Genomic DNA, 26,293 nt, shown 5'->3' with positions numbered 1-26,293 from the left:
TTATTATTATTATTATTATTATTATTATTATTATTATTATTATTATTATTATCATTATTATTATTATTATTACTACTACTAACTAAGCTACAACCATATTGGAAAAGCAGGAGGCTATAAGTCCATGGGCTCTAATAGGGAAAATTAGCCATTGAGGAAGGGAAATAGGAAACTAAATAAACTGCAAGAGAAGTAATGAACAATTAAAATGAAATATTTTAAGACCAGTACAACATTAAAATACATTTTTCATATATAAACTATACAAAACTTAGAAAAGAAGAGGAAGAGAAACAGGATAGAATAGTCTGCCTGAGTGTACCATCAAGCAAGAGAACTTTAAGCCAAGACAGTGGAAGACAATGATTCAGAGGCTTTGGCACTACCCAAGACTAGAGAACAATGGTTCAGTTTTTTTTCAATTTTGGTGTGTCCTCCTAGAAGAGCTGAGTACCATAGCTTAAAGAGTCTCACCTACCCTTACCAAGAGTAAAGTAGCCACTGAGCAATTAGTGTAGTAGTAAACCCCTTCAGCAAAGAAGAATGGTTTGGTAATCTCAGTGTTGTCAGGTGTATAAGTATAGAGGCGACTGTGAAAAGAATAGGCCAATCTATTTGGTGTATGTGTAGGCAATAGAAAAATGAGCTGTAACGAGAGAGAGGGATCCAATGTATGACTGTCTGGCCAGTCAAAGAACCCAAGAACTCTCTTGCCGTCAAACTTTACAGCATGAACAGGTTGAAAGTCTGTGAGGTTTCAGGTCACTTCTCTTATGCTCTATAAGCTCATAAGGTACCTTAGATCAGTTTTCCAGCTAGGCTAGTTGGAGTTTGGACTTTTATCCACCTAAGGGTGAGTCTCCTTAGTAAAGAACAAAAGGTTTGTGTTTGTGTAGGAATAAATGACTAATTTGGAAGGAAATTGTATTTTTCCTAAATATACAAACGTCAGTTCTTTACTCATACATGACCCGCCATCACCTATTCATCTAAAAATTGTGCCTGCGATCAAAAAAGTGTGGGATCCATGGGCTGAGTGTTTGAGTGGCGTGGTCGGTCTACCCCCCCCCAACTAGTGGAGTGTCATTGACACCTCAGGCAAAAGTTTATGACTAGAGATGGTGATTGGGTACTAGCTAATGTATTGTCTCTGACTGTAGTGTGGTTCATTTGATTGTGCGGTGATGCATAGTAATGAATTCACTTATAGCAGACGATTTTGTCATTTTTCTACACTAGCATCCAATTTTGACAAAGAACCAATCGAGTGACGACTGCTTTTGCCTTTTCTTTAAAAGGGCAGGAAAATGGGTGAAAACCCCATGATCAGAGCATGAACACTTCATTGGTGGCATATGGACACTGCATGACTGATTTTGTATTTGTATTTGTCCACAAAAATTGCCCATGCGACGTAAAAGTTTTAGCTCTTAGCCTGATATTGCACAAGGCTTGTAAACCATCTTAAATTTAAATGCTCCAAGAATGATTTTCTCATATTCAAAGTTACTCATAAACTTAGGTACTACTTTATAAGGAAAGAAGTCTCAGAATATTAAGGCTCCAGCCATTATTTATAGTTTTTCCTCAAACTAATACAGTACATTATCTCTATTATATAACCTAATGGCAAGGTCTGATAGTACTACAATTTGTAAATACTAAACTGTTTGTAACAAAATACAGTACTGTACAGTACTGTATATCATTATGTAAATTTGAACTGAATGAAAAAAATTTCCATACTACTGTATATACTGTGGAAAGATTTAAAGTACTGCCTCCTCTACAACTCCCTTAAGTATTACTTTTGGTGTGATTGTCATTTATTATCAGAATTGGTTTCAAGTAAATCTTCTGCCATTATTGCAATTATGTAAATAATGCTATGCATTTCAATTATTTAATATTTGAGATAATATCCCACTTTCTTACCTACAAGTATTTGCTCTGGAACCTCCTCAGTTTAGACAAAGATTCAAGACTTAATGTTCAACTTCTTAAATTTGTACATAGTTGGCGCACTGGTATTTTTGAGCTGACTGACCGTTTTTACCAACGGTTCCCAGACTTCACCATTATTATTGCTCAAAGCAGCATGTCAGGGAGGGACATTACTTTATGATACACGTCAAATGATTACTGTGGTGTTCGCATGTATGCATGGAACTTGGCTTAGGAAAACAACAAAAGTTTGAAGCACTGAAATATATCCAAAGGATGAAATAATATCACTGATAGAAGAGAAAAGTGACGAATTATAAATAACCAGCCCGACCAATATTGTAACACGGCCCAAAACTAAAGATAACAATAAGAACAAAATAAATATGAACGTCAAAAATTGCGAAGACAAACACCTACAATATACGATAAAGAACAAAAGCAAACGCTAATTAAAACCATCGTGACCTACCAACAGATAAAAGGAGCTAGATGTCTTCCTAAGAGGAAGCTTATATTTCCATTAAGATGGCATGATATAGCAAAACTAATAGTTACTAAATAATAATTTCAGTACAGTACCTTAATTACTTTTCAGGAAAAATATTTGCATGCATTGTTGACTGTTCAGACAAAACTAATACTTTTCAATATTAAACTTAGCCGGTGATTATATAAGCTGCAACTCTGTTGCTCGACAGAAAACTCTACGTTCAAAATACGCCAGCGATCGCTACGCAGGTAGGGGGTGTACATCAACAGCGCCATCTGTCGAGCAGGTACTCAGTACTCAATGTAAACACAGAACCAATTTTCTCTCTGTCGGGCTACCGGCAAGACCTACTAATACGCTGTTACTAACTGGATTTGTTTTCACAACTATTTGGTGAAGTACACTATTCTAGTTTTGAGCTTTCGCTATGCAGGGGTTTTATCTTCATCTCAAAACTTGAACTCGTTTTGGATAGATTTAATTATGGTGACAAAGAGAGTATGGACTCTCTTTCACTTTTAAATGGCCGACCCTCCCCTTAGACGGAAGTGTGTTTAGGTTTTTAGTAATTTTGCTTAACACGCTATAGTTCTATATATTTTATATCTTTCCGCCTTTATTAGGCCTCTTCGATTAACTTTCCATTTATTATAAACATATAAAAATAAATTTTTATGTTTTGTTTATATGCGACCTTTCCTGATAGTAGGCGGTCCTAACTTGGAACCGAAGTTAATCAACGTTGAGCCCGTTATATCGTATTTAGCCTTTAAAGAATTTAAAATTTTTAAATTTAACGTTTTATGAAAGAATTTCTTTGATAGTCTTCGTACTGTTTTCAAAGATGAACTAACGTTTAGTTTTTTAGACTACGCAGTTGTTGACGTTCAGGACGTTCAACATGCGCTCTATCGTTACGATAGAGAGAGAGAGTGTATCACGGTTTCACTTTGCAGTAAGAGTAAATCGATTCTGACGTTTTGTTCATTCTTTCTTAGCTTAAATGTTTTAAATTCTAAATTAAAGGAACTTTTTATTTGGAAAACCTTTCAGTTTTTTTGACGATATATAATTGGGCTCTTCTCTTAGGTGCGAAATCAAGAGAGAAAGAGATAGAGACGGAGGGAGAGAGAGGAGAGAAAACGTTCCGTTCAAGCGGGTAACGTTGTTCTCGTGTTACTCTCGTCCCTAGTCGCTGTAAGGGGAAGAAGGTAAAACGTTTCTAGGGTTTTATTCTTGTCCCCAGGCTATGTGCGGTGAGAGATTGTAAACGTAGTTTATTTGAACTAGTGTTTAGTCTCTTTCCCAGCCACTGAATTTTTTATCTTTATATATGTTTTCTGTTTTTTGCTAGCATTAATGAGCTGCATTATACGTTTTTCAGGTAGAAATCAGTAAAAGTTTCGATTTCAGTGAAATAAGTGCAAAACAGAAAATCGATAAAGTGATATGCGCAAAGTGTTACAGTGTTGCGTCCGAGGGTTCGTCTGTTCGTGCCTGTCGTTCACCTAGTCCGGGACCTCTTGCAAGCTCCCAAGCCCAGGGGAGAAGTAATGTCGAACGACTTATGGGTTCGAGAGGCCTTGATCAACGAACAGACGTTTTCCCTCTGTGGTTTCGGGCGTATCTACCCAAGATCGCCCCACCCACTCTAAGACGAGAGAGCCCATTTATTCCTCGTCTGCGGAAGAGGTTTCTCGTAAGAAACCATGGACCAAGGTCTCGCGGCTTATTAAGCGCAAGTCGGTCCATTCCGCGCAAGTCCAACGGCCCAGTTGTAGCCACTGGGTCAGTTCGGACTCGCTGCAGTCTTCCGACGACTGCTCACCTCCTAAGAGAGGCAAAGCGGTACCGCATCAGGCAGTCACACCGTCTGTTGCCGCACCTGCTCCTGTAGACCCTAAGTGGTCTTTGCTGCAGACCATGCAGTCTCAATTAACGTCATTGATGCGGGACTTTCGTGCGGAGAAGGTTGACACTGCACCAACCTCTAGCCTACAACCAACCACGGTTGTGCGTCCTGTGGACGCTGAGGCGACCTTCTGCCGCACTCCAGCTGAGAGAGTCCTGCCACCCATGCGTTCCAGTGTACCCTGCCAGCCGCATGTTGACGTTCAGTAACGCACGGAACCTTCCGTTGACGTTCGCGAGGTACAACAACAGTCTAAGTTGTTTTGTTTTGACGCGGTGCGTCAACCTCCGCATTCTAGAGTTGTTTTGACTGCTCAGTCTAGACAGTCAAAGCAGTCTCGAGTGGACACTGTATGTCCTCATGCACCTGTTGTGGTTGACAGTTCAGTTGTTGACAGTTCGCAGACTGTCAAGCAGTTACATGACGTTGCCTTCTGGTCTGCTACTAATGCACCAGTGAGAGACTCACTGAGGTAACCTAGCTGTTATCGGACAAGGTTCCTGTAGATGAGGAAGTTGCTGTTCTCCCTCCTACTGATATTCCCTTGAGGACTCTGTCATTTGGAGAGGAGCTTTAAGCTGCTTAGCCTCCTATGGACTTTAATTAAATCATGATGATTTTTTAAGGATCTTCGTCCGGATCTTGTAACTGCTGCTCCTCGTTCGCCTAAACGTCAGAACTTACACTAGGCCTAGCTACTTCGAAGCCGTTGTTTTTAAGCTAGTGCTCTCTCGCTCTCCTAGAGAGCGTTACGTTGGCTAGGCGACTGGTTTTTGCACCAGGAGGAGTTTTAGGGATACAGCCTTTGATTTCCCTTCTTTTAAACTGGCTTATAGAGCGAGAGTCTGATAGGACACGAGAGAAGTTCTCGGCTTGGGAGTTCATGCCTCTGCCCAAATAGACTTCTCAATTCTGGTAGACTCGCCCTGGCGCCTAGCCAGGAGACGCTCCAAGTTGTTTACAGGTCAACTTCTCAACTTTTGTCGAGCCTTTGAAGTTTTGCTGTACTATTATGTCACACATAACAAGGCTTTCAGGGATGGTAAATGGTTCCGCCTCAGTCGCTAACCCCGTCTGTTGCCACACCTGCTCCCGTAGACCCTAAATGGGCTTTGCTGCAAGACATGCAGTCCAAGCTTGCGTCCTTGATAGAGGACTTAAATGCGGAGAAGAACCTTCTGGCCAACAACCTTCCAACCGGTCGGTTGTGCGCCCTGTTGACGCTGAGGTAACCTACTCGCGTCTGCCAGTTGAGGTGGTTCCTCCTTCTGGCCAACAACCTTCCAACCGGTTGGTTGTGCGCCCTGTTGACGCTGAGGTAACCTACTCGCGTCTGCCAGTTGAGGTGGTTCCTCCTTCTGGCCAACAACCTTCCAACCGGTCGGTTGTGCGCCCTGTTGACGCTGAGGTAACCTACTCGCGTCTGCCAGTTGAGGTGGTTCCTCCACCGATGTGACCCAGTGTGGGTTGCCAGTCGCACGTTGACGTTAAGCGACGCTCGGAGGTGGTTGTTGACGTTCAGGACGTTCAACAACCAGCAGAGGTGACTTGTTGTGACGCAGTGCGTCAACCTCAGCAACCCGGTAGGGTGTTGACTGCACAACCCAGACAGTCTAGACTGTTTCGGGTTGACGCTGTACTTCCTCACGCACCCATGGTTGTTGACAGTTCACAGACTGTGCAGCAGTGCCATGATATTGCGTCCGGCTCCGTCACGCATCCACCAGTGCGACCGGATTCAGCGAGTCAGACGTTGCCCACTCCGTTGCCGTTTCCTCATCAGTTTCGGATGAGGAACCCTCTGATGAGGACGTTGCTGAACAAGACGATCAGCCCCCAGCCCTGCTATCCATCCAGAAGATGCTGAAGAAGGAACGCTGCCCAGTCAGGCTGTGGATGAGTCTGGTAGGGACACTGTCATCCGTGGATCAATTTGTGTCACTAGGAAGACTACACCTCCGTCCTCTTCTATACCATCTAGCTTTTCACTGGAAAAAGGACAAGACGCTAGAAGCGGTCTCGATCCCGGTTTCCGGAAAGATAAAGTCTTGTCTGACTTGGTGAAAGGACTATATCAACCTTAGAGAGGGTCTTCCCCTGACTGTTCAGACTCCCAACCACGTTCTCTTCTCGGACGCATCGGACGTAGGCTGGGGTGCGACATTAGACGGTCGGGAATGCTCGGGATTATGGAACTCGAGTCAAAGGACAATGCATTTCAACTGCAAGGAGCTACTGGCCGTACATCTGACCTGGAAAAGCTTCAGGTCTCTCCTTCAATGCAAAGTGGTGGAGGTGAACTCGGACAACACCACGGCTTTGGCGTACATCTCCAAGCAAGGAGGGACCTACTCTCTGACATTGTACGAGATCGCAAGGGACCTCCTCACCTGGTCAAAAGGTCTAGACATATCACTAGTAACGAGGTTCATCCAAGGCAACTTGAATGTCATGGCAGATTGTCTCAGTCGGAAGGGACAAATAATTCCAACAGAATGGACCCTCCACAAGGATGTATGCAAGAGACTTTGGGCCACCTGGGGCCAGCCAACCATAGATCTCTTCGCAACTTCGATGACCAAGAGGCTCCCAATATTTTGCTCACCAATCCCGGACCCAGCAGCAGTTCATATAGATGCCTTTCTACTAGATTGGTCACATCTAGATCTATATGCATTCCCTCCGTTCAAGATTGTCAACAAGGTACTGCAGAAGTTCGCCTCTCACGAAGGGACAAGGTTGACGCTAGTTGCTTCCCTCTGGCCCGCGAGAGAATGGTTCACCGAGGTACTTCGATGGCTAGTAGACGTTTCCAGAACACTTCCCCTAAGGGTGGACCTTCTACGTCAGCCACGCGTAAAGAAGGTACACCAAGGCCTCCACGCTCTTCGTCTGACTGCCTTCAGACTATCGAAAGACTCTCGAGAGCTAGAGGCTTTTCGAAGGAGGCAGCCAGAGCGATTGCTAGAGCAAGGAGAACGTCCACCCTTAGAGTCTACCAATCGAAGTGGGAAATCTTCCGAACTGGTGCAAGTCAGTATCCGTATCCTCGACCAGTACCTCTGTAACTCAAATAGCTGACTTCCTCTTATATCTGAGGAAAGAACGATCTCTTTCAGCTCCCACTATCAAGGGTTACAGAAGCATGTTGGCATCAGTCTTCCGTCACAGAGGCTTAGATCTTTCCAACAATAAAGATCTACAGGACCTCCTACAATCAGCTTCCCTGAAAGATCTCACCTTAAAGACTCTTTTCCTGGTATGCTTAGCCACAGCTAAAAGAGTCAGTGAGATTCATGCCTTCAGCAAGAACATCGGATTCCATCCGAAACGGCTACATGTTCTACAACTTGGTTTTCTAGCCAAAAACGAGCTGCCTTCTCGGCCTTGGCCAATATCGTTCGATATTCCAAACTTATCGTATGGTTAGAAATGAACTAGAAAGAGTCTTATGTCCTGTAAGAGCTCTTAAGTTCTATTTAAAACGAACTAAACCTTTACGAGGCCCCTCTGAAGCTTTATGGTGTTCAGTTAAGAAACCATCTTTGCCTATGTCAAAGAATGCTTTATTCTATTTTATCAGACTGTTAATACGAGAAGCTCATTCCCATCTGAATGAGGAAGACCAAGCTTTGCTGAAGGTAAGGACACACGAAGTTAGAGCTGTCGCAACTTCCGTGGCCTTTAAACAAAATAGATCTCTGCAAAGTATAATCGACGCAACCTATTGGAAAAGCAAGTCAGTGTTCGCGTCTTTTTATCTTAAGAATGTCCAGTCTCTTTACGAGAACTGCTACACTCTGGGACCATTCGTAGCAACGAGTGCAGTAGTGGGTGAGGGCTCAACCACTACAATTCCCTAATTCCATAACCTTTTTAATCTTTCTCTTGAAATGTTTTATTATTGTTTTTTGGGTTGTCCGGAAGGCTAAGAAGCCTTTCGCATCCTACTTGATTTGGCGGGTGGTCAAAGTCATTTCTTGAGAAGCGCCTAGATTAGAGGTTTTGATGAGGTCCTGTTGTATGGGTTGCAACCCTTGATACTTCAGATCCTAGGGGTCGCTCAGCATCCTAAGAGGATCGCGAGGCTCCGTAAGGAAGACGTACTTAAAAAGGCAGAGTAATTGTTCAAGTCGACTTCCTTACCAGGTACTTATTTATTTTATGTTTGTTATTTTGAATAACTGCTAAAATGAAATACAAAATACTTAGCTCATAATAATGTAAACAAGTAATGCTGGTCTCTACCCACCCCCCTGGGTGTGAATCAGCTTATATAATCACCGGCTAAGTTTAATATTGAAAAATGTTATTTTTATTAATAAAATAAATTTTTGAATATACTTACCCGGTGATTATATATTAAAGGACCCTCCCTTCCTCCCCAATAGAGACCCAGTGGACCGAGGAGAAAATTGGTTCTGTGTTTACATTGAGTACTGAGTACCTGCTCGACAGATGGCGCTGTTGATGTACACCCCCTACCTGTGTAGCGATCGCTGGCGTATTTTGAACGTAGAGTTTTCTGTTGAGCAACAGAGTTGCAGCTTATATAATCACCGGGTAAGTATATTCAAAAATTTATTTTATTAATAAGAATAACATTTTTCATGTATTTCACTTGCAGCTAAGATCCAGCAACTTAAGAAAAGTGTAAACAAAGATAAGAAAAAGAAAAAAGAAATAACAGCAGAAATAACACGTCTTGAACAGGAACAGGAGAGTCGCCATGCAGAAGAACTTTCTTTGATAGTAGGCCATAAAGAGGTTTTAGAAGATCAGAAAGAAGAGGTAGGCTAGATTCATGTAATTTTTGTGATTTAAGGTATCAGCAAGCAAAGAAATATTGAAAAGGAAGTTATTTTGAGTAGGTTTTACCATTGAAGATTATATTTTCATGTCATCTTGATGACCAGTCTTGGGAAAGTCTCTATAATCTAATTACTGTACTTCTTGCCAATCTTTAGGCCCATTTTCCGTGAATTATTAGTAAAGTTTACCTGTAGATTTTTCCATAGACTTGTTTATTCAGAAACCAAACAAATTCATGCTCTATTGATACATTATAGATACAGGAGACCATGTGAGTAATGCCTAATTTTTTTTTTGGGGGGGGGGAGGGGCAGCTACACTATTGGCTCTCTATTTTCATTAACAACTTGAGCAGAAACGTTACACCTCTTTCAACTGGACTAGGTTCTATTTAAGATTAATGTGTTCCTACATGTATACAAACCCTTGTCCTTTAGTAGGAGTATGATTTCAGCAAAGCTGGAATACAGTTGTTAGAAGCTTACTGTTTGACGAGGAATAGGGAGATACTGGTGGATGGCGTGGAAGCTCCACCCCCATATCATTATACTGACTATCCATTTTGATTTCAGCCGCAGAAAAGTGGACACATATTTGTTCCGTAACCGAAATACAAACCACGCTATTTAAATAGGGTATTACTTTCGGCGTAGCTGAAATGATGAGCCATTAGATTTTTAACGAGGGTTAACTACCCCCTCGCTAGTTAGCGGGGGGTAGGGGAGGGGTAGCTAGCTACCCCTCCCCCCTCACACACCGGTGAACTGATTCACTTCACTTTTGGCTTGGGTGATGGTCAGACGTGTCTGCTCTCACCCTCGCATTGACAGCCTTAATCTTACTTGCTTTCTCTTTCAGTTTGTGTGTTTGGAAGTTTTCCTCTCTCCTTATTATGCAGAAATGCCCTGGTTTACCCGACCGCCCTTGTGGGACTTGTATGTCGGCGGTCGAGACGGACCCTCACACCTTGTGTCCGTTCTCCAGAGGTCAACGGTGTGATAAGGATAGTGTGCAGGGAGAGGTCTACCTCCCAGTGGGAAAGGTTTTCCCGGCGACGGAGGAAGAAGTCTAAGCGGGATCTTTCTCTTTCAAGGGTTCCCTTGAAGAAGGAAAATTCCAAGGACACTTCTCCCGTTGCCCGGACCTCCTCCGAAGCTCCCGCTCGATCGGTCTCTTGTGAGAGGCCGTCAAGTGATAGCGTAGGTCGTTCTTTTGTTGACCGACCTCGGGGTTCGGGAGAGGGAGTTGCCTCCCATAGCGAGGCAGCTCCTCCTCCTCCTCCGGGGGAGGATTTATCTATTTCTGCTTCTGTTTATAATGATGATTTATTGCAGCTTTGGGCTTCCTTGGGGCTTAAGGGTTCTCCCTCCAGTGAAGCCCTGTTTGACTTGATCCAGTTAGGCGCAGCTGTCAAACAGTCGCCGGTGATAGCGGAGGTTGATCCTCTGTCTATCGTCGACATTGTTGTGGCAGAGGCTTCCGACGGGTCGGGTCAAACCCCTGCCTTGGGTGCTGATGTTGCTGAAGGCTCAGTTCCCCCCTCCGAACATCCTTCGAGGGAGGAGCTGAGTCCAACGGTCTCTCCTGCAGGTGATTCTCCCCCACGGGGGAGTTCACTGACAGAGAATCCTCTTCGGAGGACCGACGATGGTGTTCCTGCTCCCAGAGGACGTATCCGTCGCAAGGCTCGCCCTCCTCTTCGCTGTAGAGGTCTTCCTTCTCCCCACAAGGCAGTTAGGAGGCGCCTCTTCGGCTCCTCACCCTCGCCGTCCCCCGCAGAGGATCTTCCTTGTCGTGAGTCGACCGTTGCAGCCGCATCTCTGGACCTCTCTGCAGATCGTTCGCAATCTCCTACACCTGCCAGACCTGCTGACACTCCTTCACCGTTCATGGCAGCTGATGCGCAGTGGGCGCCCTCGCACCGTTATCCAATGGGCACCGGTCCCTTCGGGGCAAAAGGGCTTGTCTCACAATGTGAGCAAGTCCCTTAAGTGCCAGGTTTTACCTGTGCGCCCACGTTCTCCTGCGCGCAGCTACGCGCAAGCCTTCTCCTGTTCCTGCTGCTGCTGAGTGTCATCCTGTGCCGGAAATAACGCGCCAGCGATCTCCTATGGCAGAGTCGACATGTCAGTGCTCTCCTGCTCGCCATCGATCTCCTGCTCGCCAGCGCGCTCCTACTCGCAAGCGCTCTCCTGCGCGTCAGCGATCTCCTGTACGCCAGCAATCTCCTCCTCACCAGCGCACATCTGCGCGCCCTGATCCTGATACGCGCCCTACGCGCCCTGATCCTGATACGCGCCCTACGCGCCCACGATCTCCTGCGCACCCACGATCTCCTTCGCGCCCACGATCTCCAGCTCGCCAGTGAACTCCCCCTGCGCGCCAGCGCATAACTACGCGCCATCGCTCTCCCGCGTGCCCACGATCTTCGGATCTGGGCGTAAGAAGGAAGCCTCATCCATCTCCTTCTCGCCAGCGTTCACCTGCCCGCCCTCGGAACTCGCCCTCTCGTCAACCCTCGCCTATGTGCCATCGCGCTCAGTCACCTTCGCGCCCACAGGTTCCAGCTCCTACCGTGCGCACTTCCAGAGGTGGATGGGATATCACGCGCCCACGAGCAGTCTCCTTCACGTGCTTCTAAGCCTTCTGATCCTGCGCCCCATCTGTCTTCTCCAGATCACGCACCTGCACGCCAGTGATCTCCGGCGTGTCCGCTCGCCCCATCGCCTGCGCGCCATCACTCTCCAGCATGCCCACGTGCCCACGAGCCTGCTCGCAGAAGATCACCTGCGCACCCACACGCAACCTCACCTGTGCGTAGTCGCTCACCTGCTCGCCCTGCGCGCCATCGCTCTCCTGTGCGCCATCGCTCGCCTGCGCTCCGTCGTTCACCTACACGTTGTCATTCTCCTGGTCGCCAGCACTCGCCCGGGCCCTCGCCTGCGCGTTAACGCACACCCTCACCTGCACGCCCACGCGCCCTCACGCCCGCGCAAACGTTCGCCCCCACGCGAACCTGGGATTGTTCCATCGCGCCAGCGCGATTCCTTCCGGGTTTTGCAAATGCGAGCGTCCTAGCGAGTTCTGGAGCGAGAGCAGTCAGGTCTTTTTCATGATCCCCCCACCGCAAGCGCAGAACAGCGCGCTCGCAGGAGGAGGGAAGGTCTTCAGAGAGGTCTAGGCGCCAATCTCTTTCCCTTTCTTTTCAGGCAGGCCCTATGGTATCTACTCTGAAGGATCGCCCGATCCCCTTCCCTCCAGCGGGAGTCTCTGACACTGCGTCTGTCAGTAAGTATCCATGGTTTGGGTCCCTTATCAGAGCTGTTGTCCAGGCTGTTAAGCCTGCCTTCGCTGATTTGGGTCTCAAACCAACGGCAGCTCCGACCCCACTGAAGAGGAAGAGAGGAGTAGAAATCGTGGTGACTTCTCCCAGGGTCAAACTGGCTCCTAAGAAGTCCGTAAGGAAGGCTCGTTCCCCCCACCGACGTTCTCTCCTTCTCTTGTGGACGAAGCTTTTCCGTCCTCAGGAGAATCTACCGAGGTGAGACCTTCTCCCACCGCACCAATGGGAGAGACCCCACCGCAAGTAGGAGAATCGTCCCGTGTTGGGGCGGAGAAGAGCCCTCAGACTTTGTTGCTGGAGTCCTGCATCCCTCCTAGAAAGGAACCCAAGGACTCGAAGACTATCCCGAAGTCTTCTTCCAGGATTCGACCAAAGCCAGCGAGACCCCCATTAGAATGTCCACGTGTCCCCCCAAGTAGAGCATCTGGGGACAGGAGACTTTGCTGCCAGTTCACCAGGAGGAGAGCAGCAAGAGTCAGAACATGCCTTCTGGCAAGTCTTGACTCTGATGAGGCATCTCAACGGGTTCAAGGACCCGGAGATCGCCCCTCGTGAGGGCAAGGACACGGTCCTGGACCGAGTCTTTGGCACTCAGAAACCCACTAAGGCCAGTGTGGCTTTGCCTTGGTCCCCAGGGGTTAAGAGTGCAAGGGATAAGGTTGAGGGCCAGCTCTCCGAGCTCGCCTCCTCCAGCCGTTCCACTGGTGGCAACAAGCTCCTCCCACCTCCTCGTGTCCAACAGAGGAGGTATTTTGAGATCATGGAGGAGTCTTGTTTAGCTCTTCCACTCCACCACTCTGTGGAAGAGCTTGCCAGGGGAGTCTCTCGTGAGAGACTCTCCAGCTGGCAAGTGACATTTTTGGCAACGGAGATTCTGAGTTAGGAGAAGGTCGCAAAGTGTGCCATGCAGGCCACTTTGTGGCTAGATGTCTGGCTGGGGTCTCTGGGCATCCTGCTGCGATCCGAGGATCTGTCCAAGGAGAGCACCAGGAAGTCCTTGGAGACTTCCTTCCTTTAGGGCACGCTCACCATTGAGTTTCTGGCCCACCAAGTCTCGAACTTGTGGGCAAACTCGATCCTGAAGCGACGTGATGCAGTGACCGAGAGGTTCCACTCAAAGGTCCCAGCCGTGGATGTCTACAAGCTCAGACACTCTTCCTTCTTGGGAAAGAGTTTGTTTGAGCCCAAGGATGTGGAACAGGCGGCTGAGAGGTGGAGAAAGACGAACCAGGATTCTCTTCTCCAAGGGCTCTTACAACAAAGCCCTACAAACCTCCAGCACCTCAACAACCTCGCCAGTCCAAGACGACGAAACCGGCAGCGGCAGCAAAGACGACGGTGTCCAAGCAGCAGCCCTTTCCTGTCAGAGACAAGAAGGGCAAAAAGTCCTCCAGGGGAGGCAAGAATCCTAGAGGGAGTGGCCGAGGCTGCAAACGCTAGGATTGGCAATCCCCCTGCATTTCCACCAGTGGGGGGATGCCTAAAAAGTTGCGCATTCAGGTGGCAGCAACTCGGGGCCGATTCCTGGACGATCTCTGTGAGCAGTCTGGAATATTGCGTCCCGTTCATAATATCTCTTCCTCCCCTGACAGCGAATCCTGTGTCGTTGAGCTCCTATGCCATGGGATCGGCAAAGGGGCTAGCCCTACAGGCAGAAGTCGAGACCATGCTGAAGAAGGATGCTCTCCAGAAGGTCGTCGACGGCTCCCCAGGCTTCTTCAGTCGACTCTTTCTTGTAAAGAAGGCGTCTGGAGGCTAGAGACCAGTCATCGACCTCTCAGCTCTGAACAAGTTTGTCAAACAAACTCCGTTCAGCATGGAGACAGCAGACATGGTCAGACTTGCAATGAGACCGCAAGACTTCACGTGTACACTGGATCTGAAGGACGCGTACTTCCAGATCCCAATCCATCCGTCTTCAAGGAAATATTTAAGATTCAGCTTAGACAACAAGATCTACCAGTTCAAAGTGCTATGTTTTGGTCTCTCCACAGCACCCCAGGTATTCATCAGAGTGTTCACCCTGATCTCTTCGTGGGCACACAGGATCGGCACCCGTCTCCTCCGTTATTTGGACGACTGGCTGATCCTGGCAGACTCGGAATCGACCCTTCTTCGAAACCGAGACAAGCTTCTGGGAATTTGCCAAGGTCTAGGGATCATGGTAAATCTCGAGAAGTCTTCTCTGCTTCCATCTCAACGACTCGTATATCTAGGCATGATCATAGACACCAATCTCCACAAAGCCTTTCCATTAGACGACAGGATAGCAAGGCTGAGGAGGGTCGCAGATCCTTTCCTCAGACGAGAAGAGCTTCCAGCCCAATCGTGGTTACGTCTCCTAGGTCTCCTTTCCTTCTTAGCCCGTCTAGTTCCAAATGGCCGCCTCAGGATGAGATCCCTGCAATGGCAGCTCAAGTCCCGGTGGAATCAAGGCCACGATTCCCCGGACATTCTGGTCCCTATGGGTCCTGCGGAACGGACGGACCTTCAGTGGTGGGTGACCGACGAAAACCTCCGAAAGGGAGTGGATCTTCTGGTCCTCCCCCCGGATTTGATGCTGTTCTCGGACGCTTCAAAAGAAGGGTGGGGGGCCCACGTTCTGCACCACAGGACCTCAGGCCTATGGTCAGAATCAGAAAAGTGCCTCCACATAAATCTGCTAGAGATGAAGGCCGTATATCGGGCACTTCAACAGTTCCAACAAACCCTGGCGTGTCACTCCGTGGTGGTGATGAGCGACAACACCACGGTAGTGGCTTACATCAACAAGCAGGGAGGTACCTTTTCATAACAGCTATCCCATCTTACAGTTCAGATACTGAGATGGACCGAAGTCCACTCGATTCCACTATCGGCTCGCTTCATTCCGGACAAAAGGAATGTGTTCACCGACAGTCTGAGCAGAGCATCGCAGATAGTGAGTACCGAGTGGTCTTTGGAGCCTCTAGTAGCGAACAAAGTCCTGACTTTGTATGGGTTCCCCGACAGTGGACCTGTTCGCGACAGCCTTTAACTTCAAGCTTCCGCTGTACTGTTCTCCAGTCCCGGACCCCAAGGCACTCTGGCAAGATGCCTTCCAACAACGGTGGGACAACATCGAAGTTTACGCCTTCCCACCATTCTGTCCGATGAGAAGGGTGCTCAACAAGACCAGAATATCGGTCAACCTGTCAATGATTCTAATAGCTCCGCTATGGCATCACGCAGAGTGGTTCCCGAACCTTCTGCAGCTCCTGACGGAACTCCCGAGAGAACTTCCTCCACGACACGAGCTACTCAAGCAACCACACTGCAACATCTTCCACAAAGCCGTAGCATCGCTTCGGCTTCACACCTGGAGACTATCCAGCATCTCCTCACAGAGAGAGGCTTTTCGCAACAAGTTACGGAAAGGATGTCGCGGTACCTGCGAAAGTCATCCGCAGGGGTCTACCAGGCGAAGTGGAGAGTCTTCTGTGGTTGGTGTCGTGGAAGGGGTATCTGTCCCCTCGATGCCACTATTCCAGCAATAGCGGAGTTTCTTGTGTATTTGCGGGAAGAAATGCGCCTTTCAGTCTCGGCAGTGAAAGGCTATCGCTCAGCCTTAAGCCTAGCCTTCAAGCTGAAAGGAATGGACATTTCCTCCTCGCTGGAACTCTCTCTACTGATACGAAGCTATGAGCTTACCTGCCCTCAGTCGGAAGTGAGACCTCCTCCATGGAACGTGGTTCGAGTCCCCAGGTCTCTTAAGAGACCTCCTTTCGAACCATTAGGCCAGGCTTATGATCGTCACCTGACTTGGAAGACGGTGTTCCTACTCGCATTGGCCTCGGTCAAGCGAGGTAGCGAACTTCATGGTCTCTCGTATGACGTCGCCCATTCAAGGGGATGGGGGGAGGTAACGTTCGGGTTCGTCCCTGAGTTCGTGGCTAAGACTCAAAATCCTGGGATTCCGGACCCATGGTTCGACTCCTTCCGGATTTCGAGTCTCCGTTCTGTAACAGATGACCCAGACCATCTCCTACTGTGCCCAGTAAGGAGTCTGAGGCTCTATCTTTAGAGAACAGCTGCAGCCCGTCCTCGAGATGGATTCGCAGGGTCATCCACCATTCCCTGAATCCATACCCTCCTCCGTCACGTCGCGCTAGAGCACACGATGTCAGAAGCATCGCTACGTCCCTGGCATTGAAGAGAAACTACTTAGTGACGCAGGTTCTACAAGCTGGGGTCTGGAAACGTCAAACGACCTTCACAGCCCACTACCTGCAGGACGTGACCCACAGGAGGCTCGATACAACAGCTGCACAACAGCTGGTCTAAACCTCAGGCTCCTTAATGGACAAGTAGCAGAAGGTAGAGGGCATTGTTACCCGGTTTTAGTCTGCGTGAATGAAAAAGTATGCCTGGCCCTTACTCTTTTCTTCATCTTCCCCTCTCTTGGGGAAAGCAGCATCCTGAGTTTTCTGCACAGCTGACCTCAAACCACTGCAGGTAAACCATGCTTCCTTGTGTTCCTAGTATTAAGATAATACTGTCGCGTCCCCCATACCCTGACGAGATGGTATTGGGAACGTCTTATCCTAGAATTTCATCTAAAGGATTCCAGGTCAACTTCCTAGGACGAGTCACACTTCATTCCTTCACACACAAGCTTACGTAGGCCGCACGTTCCTTGCAGAGCAAGGGATTCGCGAGGAGCAGGGACTCCTTATCTCGAGTGCCACACACTCGGATTCTGAGTCCCCGGGCAAAGCCAAAGCCAGTAAGGCTGGGACTTACCACCCTACCTAAGGGTTAAGTCCCCCTATTTAAATAGCGTGGTTTGTATTTCGGTTAGGGAACAAATGACAAATTCGTAGATAATTTGTATTTTTCCTAACCATACAAACCTTAGCTATTTAATCATACTTGCCCGCCAGCCCTTTCCCCCGTGAAGTCCTATCTCTAAGCGAAGTGAATCAGTTCACCAGTGTGTGAGGGGGGAGGGGTAACTAGTTACCCCTCCCCTTCCCCCCCGCTAACTAGCGAGTGGGTAGTTAACCCTCGTTAAAAATCTAATGGCTCGTCATTTCAGCTACGCCGAAAGTATTACCCTATTTAAATAGCTAAGGTTTGTATGGATAGGAAAAATACAAATTACTGTATCTATGAATTTGTCATTTTCTGCTCTTAAAGGTTATTTGTTCCAACACGGAGTACTTACCTCAAACTACTTTCTTAGGAGTATCTGGGATCTCCTCCCAACCGACCAGAATTTTGTGTAGTTTACCCTATCTCCGTTTTCTGTGCAGGGGAACCTCTGTCGGAGGATTACGCGCTATGAGGCGACCTGGGGTCAGAGAGCGTGCTCGCTCAGGCCTCGACCTCCAGTAAGTTTTCTGGTCGCGACCTGATTACATCTCGCCGCGCTCTCTTCACCCAGTGTGACCCTTTGTGTCTCACGCGGTACCCACATGGTCCCCTCATGTTCAAACCTTACCTTATCCTACCTTTCCCTCTGTGTTCCTGTGTCGATGGGTGCTTTAGTGTTTCATTATGGAGCATCCCCGCCGTTGCCCTGGGCCTATGGCCGGTAAATCTTGTGGGGCCTTTCTCTCCAAGTCGGAAGTTGACCCCCACTCTTTGTGGTCGTTGTGTAGGTGCAGTGTTTGTTCCCCTACAGCCACGTGTCCGGAGTGCGAGTCCTGGAACGAAATCCAGTTGGTGCGCTTCGGCACTAAGAAGAAGGCTATCAAGAGATCGCCGAAGAAGTCCAGCTTTGCCTCGCCCCTAGCGTCGCCTGATGCCTCTTTGGAGAGGGGTTCTCTACCGCCTTCCCCTACCCAGAGTAGGGGACAAGATAAGTCCGTTGCGGGGAAGCGGCCCGTTGCTCTTCCCCAGGAGTCTGTGATGTCTGTTGGTGGGGATTTTGTGTCGGTTCAGGCAAGTGGGGGGCCTGAGGGAGGGACGGGAGTGTGTTCGGGAGATGAGGTCCTGGTGCCTGCAGGGCCAGTCTCTACTGACGATCCGATGTGGGGGAAGCCTGCTACGGCCCTGCCTCTTGGATCTGTGTTTCAGGTATGTAAGCGACTGGGGGAGACCCCCAGAAGGAAGATTCACTTAGTTCGGACCCCGTCGCATGGGCTCCGCCGAGGACCCCCTTCAGGTCGCCCATGACTCTGGAGGAGGAGTTCAACACTTGGTTCGCCTGCAAGAAGGTGCCTCAGAGGACGAAGGACCGAGGGACTCGAGGAGGAGACGGGAGAGGTCCCGCAAGAAGAGGTCCTGTTCCCAATCACGCTACGCCAGGAGACGTTCCAGATCCCCCAGGAGAAAGCACAAGAGGAGCTGTTCATCGAAAGGTGAATGGGTGCGAGTCACCATCCCCTGTAGCCACCTCCTAGGAGCTTCAGCAGCCCCGAGTACCTCTGGCTGGCTCCTTAGAGCTCCTTCGCCACCTTCGCGGCATGGCTCCTCCAGCAGACCAGATCATCGACGGAGGTCGTCGCACCAGGTCTCGAGTGACAAGCATAAGTCCGTGAAGGTTCTGGCTTCATCCGCCCAGCGGAGAGAGCCGCCCCTTCGGCCTGGCAGCTTTGTCCTGGCCTCCGGCCTTTCGACGACCTTCCCGGAACGACAGAACCAGCCAGCTGGCACGGGGAAGCCCGCAGCTCCATGGAACTCCGCAGGAGGGAGTAGACCCATGACGGCTACTCCCATCCCAGCAGAGCCGTCCGCTCAGCGAGTCGACGCGCCAATGGCTCGGCACGAGAGGAAGATGGCTTCTCATCACGCGGAACCCTTTGGCATCGACGTGGCTGCTCAGGCGGAGGACCAGATAGCCGAAGGCCTCGTAGAAGGGGGAGAATGCTCGACGAACGAGGTCTTCACCTATAGGAAGGTCTTAGCCCTTATCAGGCGGCATCATAGGTTGGATGAGCCAAAACCCTCGGCAGAACAAGCCTGGCTCTCCAGACATAGCAGGCTAGTGGATAATCCGGTGCAGCAGAAGCCTTCTCTGGCTCTTCCCCTGGCGAGGGACGTTAAGCTGGGTATGGACCACATAGATAGGTTCATAGCCAGCCAGGCGGAAGCCCTCAGGAATCAGAGCGCCTCCAAACTCCTCCAGGGTCTTAAAACGCAGAAACGCTTTTATCTCCCGGAGGGGCGCCGCAGAGGTCCCTGTACGGTTGAGCCAGCGATTGCTATTCTGAACCAGTGCGGCTGAAGATAGGGCATCCTCCACTCCGGTGTGTTTTTCCCCGGCGGAAACCTCCATGATGGAGGATATGGCCCTGGATCTAGTGTACTGTACGTGTCTTCATGGTTGGACTGGTGGGCCTGCATGTTGATGGGCTTCCAGGCATCTCATGACCTCTCCGTCCCCGAGAATCAGTCCATGCTGAGGGAACTGATTAGTTCGAGTGGGAAAGCGCTCAAGTTCCTCTCATACCAGTCCCTCTCTCAGGCAGCCAACTGGGTCCTATGGAAGAGGGAAACAGTCCTGAGCAAGCTGGTTAGGAGATTACCCGACTGAGAGGCGAGAGCCTTGAGGAACTTACCTCTGTGGGGCAAGTCGGTGTTCCACCTGAAGGCAGTAGAGGAGACTATGGAGAGGGTCAGGAAGCTTAAGGAAGCGGGAGATCCCAGACCCCCACATACAAAACGACCAGCCCACAGGAGATCTTCTTCAGATGTCCCTCACTCATACCGCGCTTCGCCGGTCCAGCCTAGAAGGGACTCCCCGTCGGTGTCTTGACACCAGACCTCGCAGCCCTCCCATAGGGGTACTTCGGCCCCACAATCGAACTTCACGTCAACCTATTCTAACTCCAGGAGAGGGCATTCCAGCTACAACTCTAGAAGGAGATAGGAAGGGAGGCCCCCTACTCCTGCCGAAGCCTCAGGTTGGGGGATGCCTCAAACACTCTTGGCAAGCTTGGCGGGACCACGCAGCGGACCCGTGGACCGTAGCAGTACTGAAGAAAGGGTACAGGTTGCCCTTCCTAGCGGAACCGCCCCCTCTGATCCCGGACCAACAGGCAGAGTGGTTGGCACCCAAGGACCCCTTGAGAAGACCTGCATTGCAGGAGGAAGTATTGGCCATGCTCGCCAAAGGGGCGGTAGAGCCAGTCAAGAATCCAGGACCGAGATTCTACAGCAGATTCTTCCTGGTTGAGAAAGCGACAGGGGGTTGGAGACCGGTCATATATCTCTTGGCCCTCAACAAGTTCGTGTGCAAGACCGACTTCAAGATGGACACCCCGAAGTCGGTCTTGGTGGCCTTGAGAGAAGAGGACTTCATGATGTCCATAGATCTCAAGGACGCCTACTTCCAGATCCCTGTCCACACCTCCAGCAGGAAGTTCCTAAGAGTAAAATGGGGTACCCAGACGTTACAATTCAGAACCCTCTGCTTCGGACTGTCGACAGCTCCTCAGGTCTTCACGAGAGTCTTCGCAACAGTCTCAGCCGGGGCACACGAACAGGGCATCCGCCTGATTCGGTACCTAGACGACTGGTTGTTGCTTTCAGCCTCAGAGGGAGCACTGAGGGAGCAAGGCACGAAGCTTCTGCGGTTCTGCGGTGTCTTGGGTATCAACATCAACCTGGAAAAATCACAGCTGATACCCTCTACTAGGATGACCTACCTATGGATTGTTCTAGACTCCCGGTTGGCGAGAGCCTTCCCCTCCTCGGAGAGGCTAGACAACCTAGATCAGATACTCCGGCCCTTCCTAATGGGCCAGCCCAGGAGAGCCAAGGACTGGCAAAGATTGATAGGCCACCTCGTGTCATTGGAGAAGTTGATCCCCCAGGGGAGGCTCAAACTCAGGGGCGTTCAATGGAACCTGAAGGAGCTTTGGAACCAGGGGGACTTCCCGCACAAGATAGTCCCGGTGTTCCCGGAGACGAAAGAAGTTCTGAAGTGGTGGCACGACAGGACAAACACCCTTAAAGGAATGCCCCTCGCAGTCGACCCTCCGTAGATGCTGCTGTTCACGGACGCAGCCAAGGAGGGTTGGGGAGCCCATCTTCTCGACAAATCAGCGAAAGGGAAATGGGGCTTCGAGGACAGGAGCCGTCATATAAACGTGCTTGAACTGATGGCCTTGCCGAGAATTCGTCCATCTACTCCGGGGAAACACCGTGGCTCTGATGTGCGACAACGCCACGGTGGTGGCCTACGTGAAAAAGCAAGGACTGAAGTCGAAGGAGCTGTGCAGTCTCACAACTGAATTCCTGGAATGGGCAGAGGAGGAACAGATCAAGATCACGGTAAGGTTCATTCCGGGAAAGAAGAACGTCCTAGCCAACGGCCTCAGCAGGGTGGGTCAAGTAGTAGGGTCGGAATGGTCCCTACACCCGAGAGTGGCCCAGACTATCATCCTGAAGTGGGGCTCTCCGGTAATAGACCTCTTCGCCACGAGGCTAAACGCACAGCTCCCCGTGTTTTGTTCTCTTGTGCCACATCCGACAGCAGCGTTCGAGGATGCCTTTCAACATCCTTGGGACAATTTCGGCGTATACGCCTTCCCCCCTTCGGGATGATCAGACAAGTTCTTAACAGAGTGAGGCGGACGAACTACCTGTGAATGACTTTGGTAGCTCCCTGGTGGCCGGAGAGAGAATGGTTCGCGGACCTAAAGGAACTGGCGCGCCTTCCGCCTTGGCCCCTTCCGGACGGCCCAGACCTCCTTCGGCAACCTCACTAACAAAGGTTTCATGAAAACCCTCGGTCCCTCCGCCTACACGCGTGGAGGTTATCGAGCGTCTCCTGAGGAGGGAAGGATATTCGTCGAAGACCGCAACAAGGCTGTCAGGTTACCTAAGACGGTCCTCGGTCGCGGTATACCAAGCAAAGTGGGCTACTTTTACGAAATGGTGCACCTTGAAGAACATCAGGCCGTTAGCGGCCTCCATTCACGAGATAGCCTACTTCCTGGTCTATCTGAGGGACGAAGTGGGCACATCCATACCAGCCATCAAAGGAGTCCAAGCAGCGCTGGGTCAAGTCTTCCTCCTGAAGGGCATCGACCTAGGAGCCTCCAGACACATCTCGATGCTCATCAAGAGCTTCGAGCAGTCGTGTTCCCCCCAGGCCACTAAGGTTCCCTAGTGGGATGTGGCTAGAGTGCTGAAAGTGCTTTCAGAGCCTCCCTTCAAACCCCTCAAGGATGTCCTGGATAAGGAGCTCACCCTCAAGACAGTCTTCCTGTTAGCCCTTGCGTCGGCGAAGAGAGTAAGTGAGATCCATGGGCTGTCATATGAGGTCTCACACTCAAAGGGGTGGCGAGAAGCAACTTTCAGGTTCTTACCTAACTTCGTAGCCAAGATCCAGAACCCAGCTGTTTGGGACCCTAGGTTTGAAGGGTTCTCAGTGCCAGCAATTCCGCGTTCAGACAACCCGAGGGACTTGCTACTGTGCCCGGTCAGAGCGGTACGTAAGTACCTAGAGAGAACTGCCAGACTTAGCCCTGGGATCAAGAGTCTGTTCGTCTCCTCAGGACTAGTGAAGAAGCCGGTCTCTAAGAACACGATCTTCATCTGGCTACGGCAGGTAATCATGAGAGCCTACGACAGTTAAGGGGTCTCCCTTTCGGGAAAGCCTAGACCCCATGACATTAGGGGCCTGAGTACTTCGTTGGCCTTCGAGAGGAACATGGAAGTGGGTCAGATCCTGAGTGCAGGCACTTGGTCAAGGTAGTTCATCTTTACGGCTCACTACCTAAAGGAATGTTCTAGAAAATCTTTGGACGGTTTCTCGCTTGGTCCCGTCATTTTTGCGCTCCAGAAGATTTAAGGTGTAGCCCCGGGGAAGCCGTGGGCGTTAAGTCCAAGAGACACAGGTTCCTTCCTTACCTTTTCCTCCCTTATCACCCTTCCCCTACATGACCCTTGATTCCTTCACCTTCCATAGGATACACGGTCAGTGAATGAATACGTCTCCGTGGACTTTTACAGAGGGGAGTTACTTAGACACTAAGATGGTTTTTTGCATAGTTTTCACTAATTTCTCGTTTCTATTTTTGGGTCAGCAGAACCTAGCCTCCTATCTAGGTTCGTTTTTTCCCTTCGTCAACGGTCTCTAGGTCCGTAAGGCCACTCCCACCTCCTTAAGTATAAGTCTCCTAAGAAAGTAGTTCGAGGTAAGTACTCCGTGTTGGAACAAATCACAAATTTTAAGTAATTTGTATTTTTCCTAACAGTACTTACCTCGAACTACTTTCGGGTTATGGCCCACCCATCCTGCCCCGAGTACCTTACAGGACTTTTAGAAACCTATCTATCATAAACTTACTGGAGGTCAAGACCTGAGCGAGCACGCTCTCTGACCCGGGTCGCCTCATGGCGCATATTCCTCCGCCAGAGGTTCCCCGCATAGAAAACGGAGATAGGGTAAACTACACAAAATTCTGGTCGGTTGGGAGGAAATCCCAGATACTCCTAAGAAAGTAGTTCGAGGTAAGTACTGTTAGGAAAAATACAATTGTTCCGTAACTGAATACAATCCACGCTATTTACATGGGTAATTACTTTGGCGGCAGCCGATGATGAGCCATAAAGTTTCAACGAGTGTTTCCTACCCCACCGCTAGTTAGGGGGGAGGTAGGGAGGGGTAGCTAGCTACCCCTCCCCCCCTTAAACACACCGGTAACTGATTCACTTTACTTTTGGCTAAGAGAGACGACAGACCTGTCAGCGCTCTCCTCTTTGTTGACTGCCATAATTTGGTTTGCTTTTTCTTTTCAGTGAATGTATGAAGTTTGTCTCTATTACTCCTTATGCGTACGTGCCCTGGACTTTCCGGCCACCCCTGCGGGACCTTTATGTCGGCCGTGGAAACGGATCCTCACTCCTTATGCCCTCAGTGTATGGGCCAACGGTGTGATAGTTCTAATTTGTGCATTGAGTGTAGGGAGTGGTCTACCTCCCAGTGGGAGAGGTTTGCCCGGCGACATAAGAAGAAGGCTAAAAGGGATCTTTCTCCTTCCGAGGTTTCTTGGAAGAGAGAAAATCCAAAGTTGTCTTCTTCCGCCCCCCATTCCTCCTCCGAAGCTCCCGCTCGGGCGGCCTCTTCCGAGAGGCCGGCGAGTGGTAGCGTAGACCGTAATGTTGTTGATGTCATTAACCGATCCTGTGGTGAGGGAGAGGTCGTTGCCTTCCATAGCGAGGCGGCTGCCCCTCCCCCCTCGGAGGAGGTATTTGTTTCTAACAATGATCTCTTTCAGCTTTGGGCTTCCTTGGGGCTACAGGGTTCGCCCTCCAAGGAAGCCTTGTTTGACATGATCAAACGGGGTGCGGCTGCCGAACAATCGTCAACCTCAGCGAAGATAGATCCTGTGTCTTTGGTTGACGTTGTTGTGTTGGAAACATCCCGTGGGTCTGGCCAAACTCCCGTTCCTGTGGCTGCGGTAGCAGAAGGCTCTGTCTCCCCCTCCGAATATACTTCGAGGGAGGAGCTTTGTCCCACAGTCTCTCCTTTCGTTGAGACTCCCTCTCGGGGGAGTTCTCGGGTAGAGACGCCTCTTCGGAGGCCCATTGATGGTCAGCCTGCTGATCCCACGGCCCCTCGTGGGCGTATAAGGCGGAAGGCTCGTCCTCCCTTTCGCCGTAGAGGCCTTTCTTCCCCCTTCAAAGGGGTTAGCAGGCGCCTCTTCGGCTCGTCGTCACCACAGTCTTCTGCGGAGGAGATGACTCTCCTCTCCTGACCTGCCTGCTACCAACCTTAACCTCTCCAGGGATCGTTCCCGATCCCCGTCGGAGGATGGTCGTCCTTCGGGACAATGTGAGCTGTCGCCCCAACCATCGACATCTAAAGCTGCTGACGCGCTTTACGCACCGGAGACTGCCACTGCGCAGTCTCCTGACCCTTCGGGGTCTCAGGGACTTGAGCGCGAAACTGCGCCTCTCGCCCCTAAGCGTAAGGCTCCGCCTGCGCACCCTGCTGTTGTTCCTGACGTTCCTGACAAATCGCCTTGGCGCTCACCCTTAGGCGTTTGCGCCACTGTTCCTGTTGCTCGCCAGGGTTCCCCTGCGTGCCCACGCCCATCGGCGCCCCATCGCCCTCCAGCAGTTCCTGAAGTAGCACGCAAGCGCCCAACCACGCAAACGCGCCTTGTTCTTGTTATAGTGCCGCCGCGCTCTCCTACGCACTCGCGGCCAGCTCCTGATATGGCGCCTACGCGTCCGCCGGTGCCCCAGCGGCCTCCAGCGCTCACGCGCCCTCCAGCACCTCGCCGGCCTCCTGTTCCTGTTTCTGTTTCATTGCGTGCGATCCAGGAGGTTCCTGAGTTGGCGCACGAACGCCCACAGGTTCCTACGGACTCGTCTCGTCCTGTGGGGGATAGACGCGATACGCGTCCCCGCACGAGTCCAGCTCCAGCGCGTCTCGCGCACCCCTACGCCCCCGCGTGTCACTTTGGACCCATCGCGCCCACCTAAGGAGGTTCGCGATACAAGGGAGGCTCGCGATACGAGAGAGGTTCGCGATGCGCGCCCGCGCGCAGTTCCTGTTCCATCACCAACGCGACCACGCGTCGCGACGACTCAGCTCGTCGCCCCAGAGGTTGTCAAGCCAGCGCACGGGCGCTCACGGCCGCCTCTGGAACCGCGCATATCTACTACAGTTACGATCGCGCCCAAATCGCGCCCTGTTCCTGCTACATGCCCCGTGCCTGTCTTTAAGACAGCGGTGGTGGCGCAATTAACTCCAGAGCGCCCTCACGCGGCTCGCACTTCGCGACTTCCAAAGCAGCGAACCCCGTTGCGACCTGTTCCTGATGCGCGCTATGCGCGCCCACGATCGCCAGCGCAACTAGTGCTT

The 26,293-nt window shown here is 50.4% G+C and overlaps 1 protein-coding gene across 1 annotated transcript in view; it reads left to right on the top strand.

Annotated features, from left to right (window-relative positions):
• LOC137620785 (deubiquitinase OTUD6B-like) overlaps positions 1-26,293 on the top strand; it is a 152,735-nt gene that overhangs the window by 19,045 nt on the left and 107,397 nt on the right. Inside the window, exon 3 of the mRNA XM_068351215.1 lies at positions 8,977-9,140. Within this exon, the coding sequence (XP_068207316.1) occupies positions 8,977-9,140 (164 nt within the window). The remainder of the gene's footprint in view (positions 1-8,976; positions 9,141-26,293) is intronic.

Source organism: Palaemon carinicauda, chromosome 27 (genome assembly GCF_036898095.1).
Source record: "Palaemon carinicauda isolate YSFRI2023 chromosome 27, ASM3689809v2, whole genome shotgun sequence".
Taxonomy (NCBI): domain Eukaryota; kingdom Metazoa; phylum Arthropoda; class Malacostraca; order Decapoda; family Palaemonidae; genus Palaemon; species Palaemon carinicauda.
The sequence above is the reverse complement of the archived record's forward strand: the minus strand, read 5'-3'. Positions and strand labels throughout refer to the sequence as shown.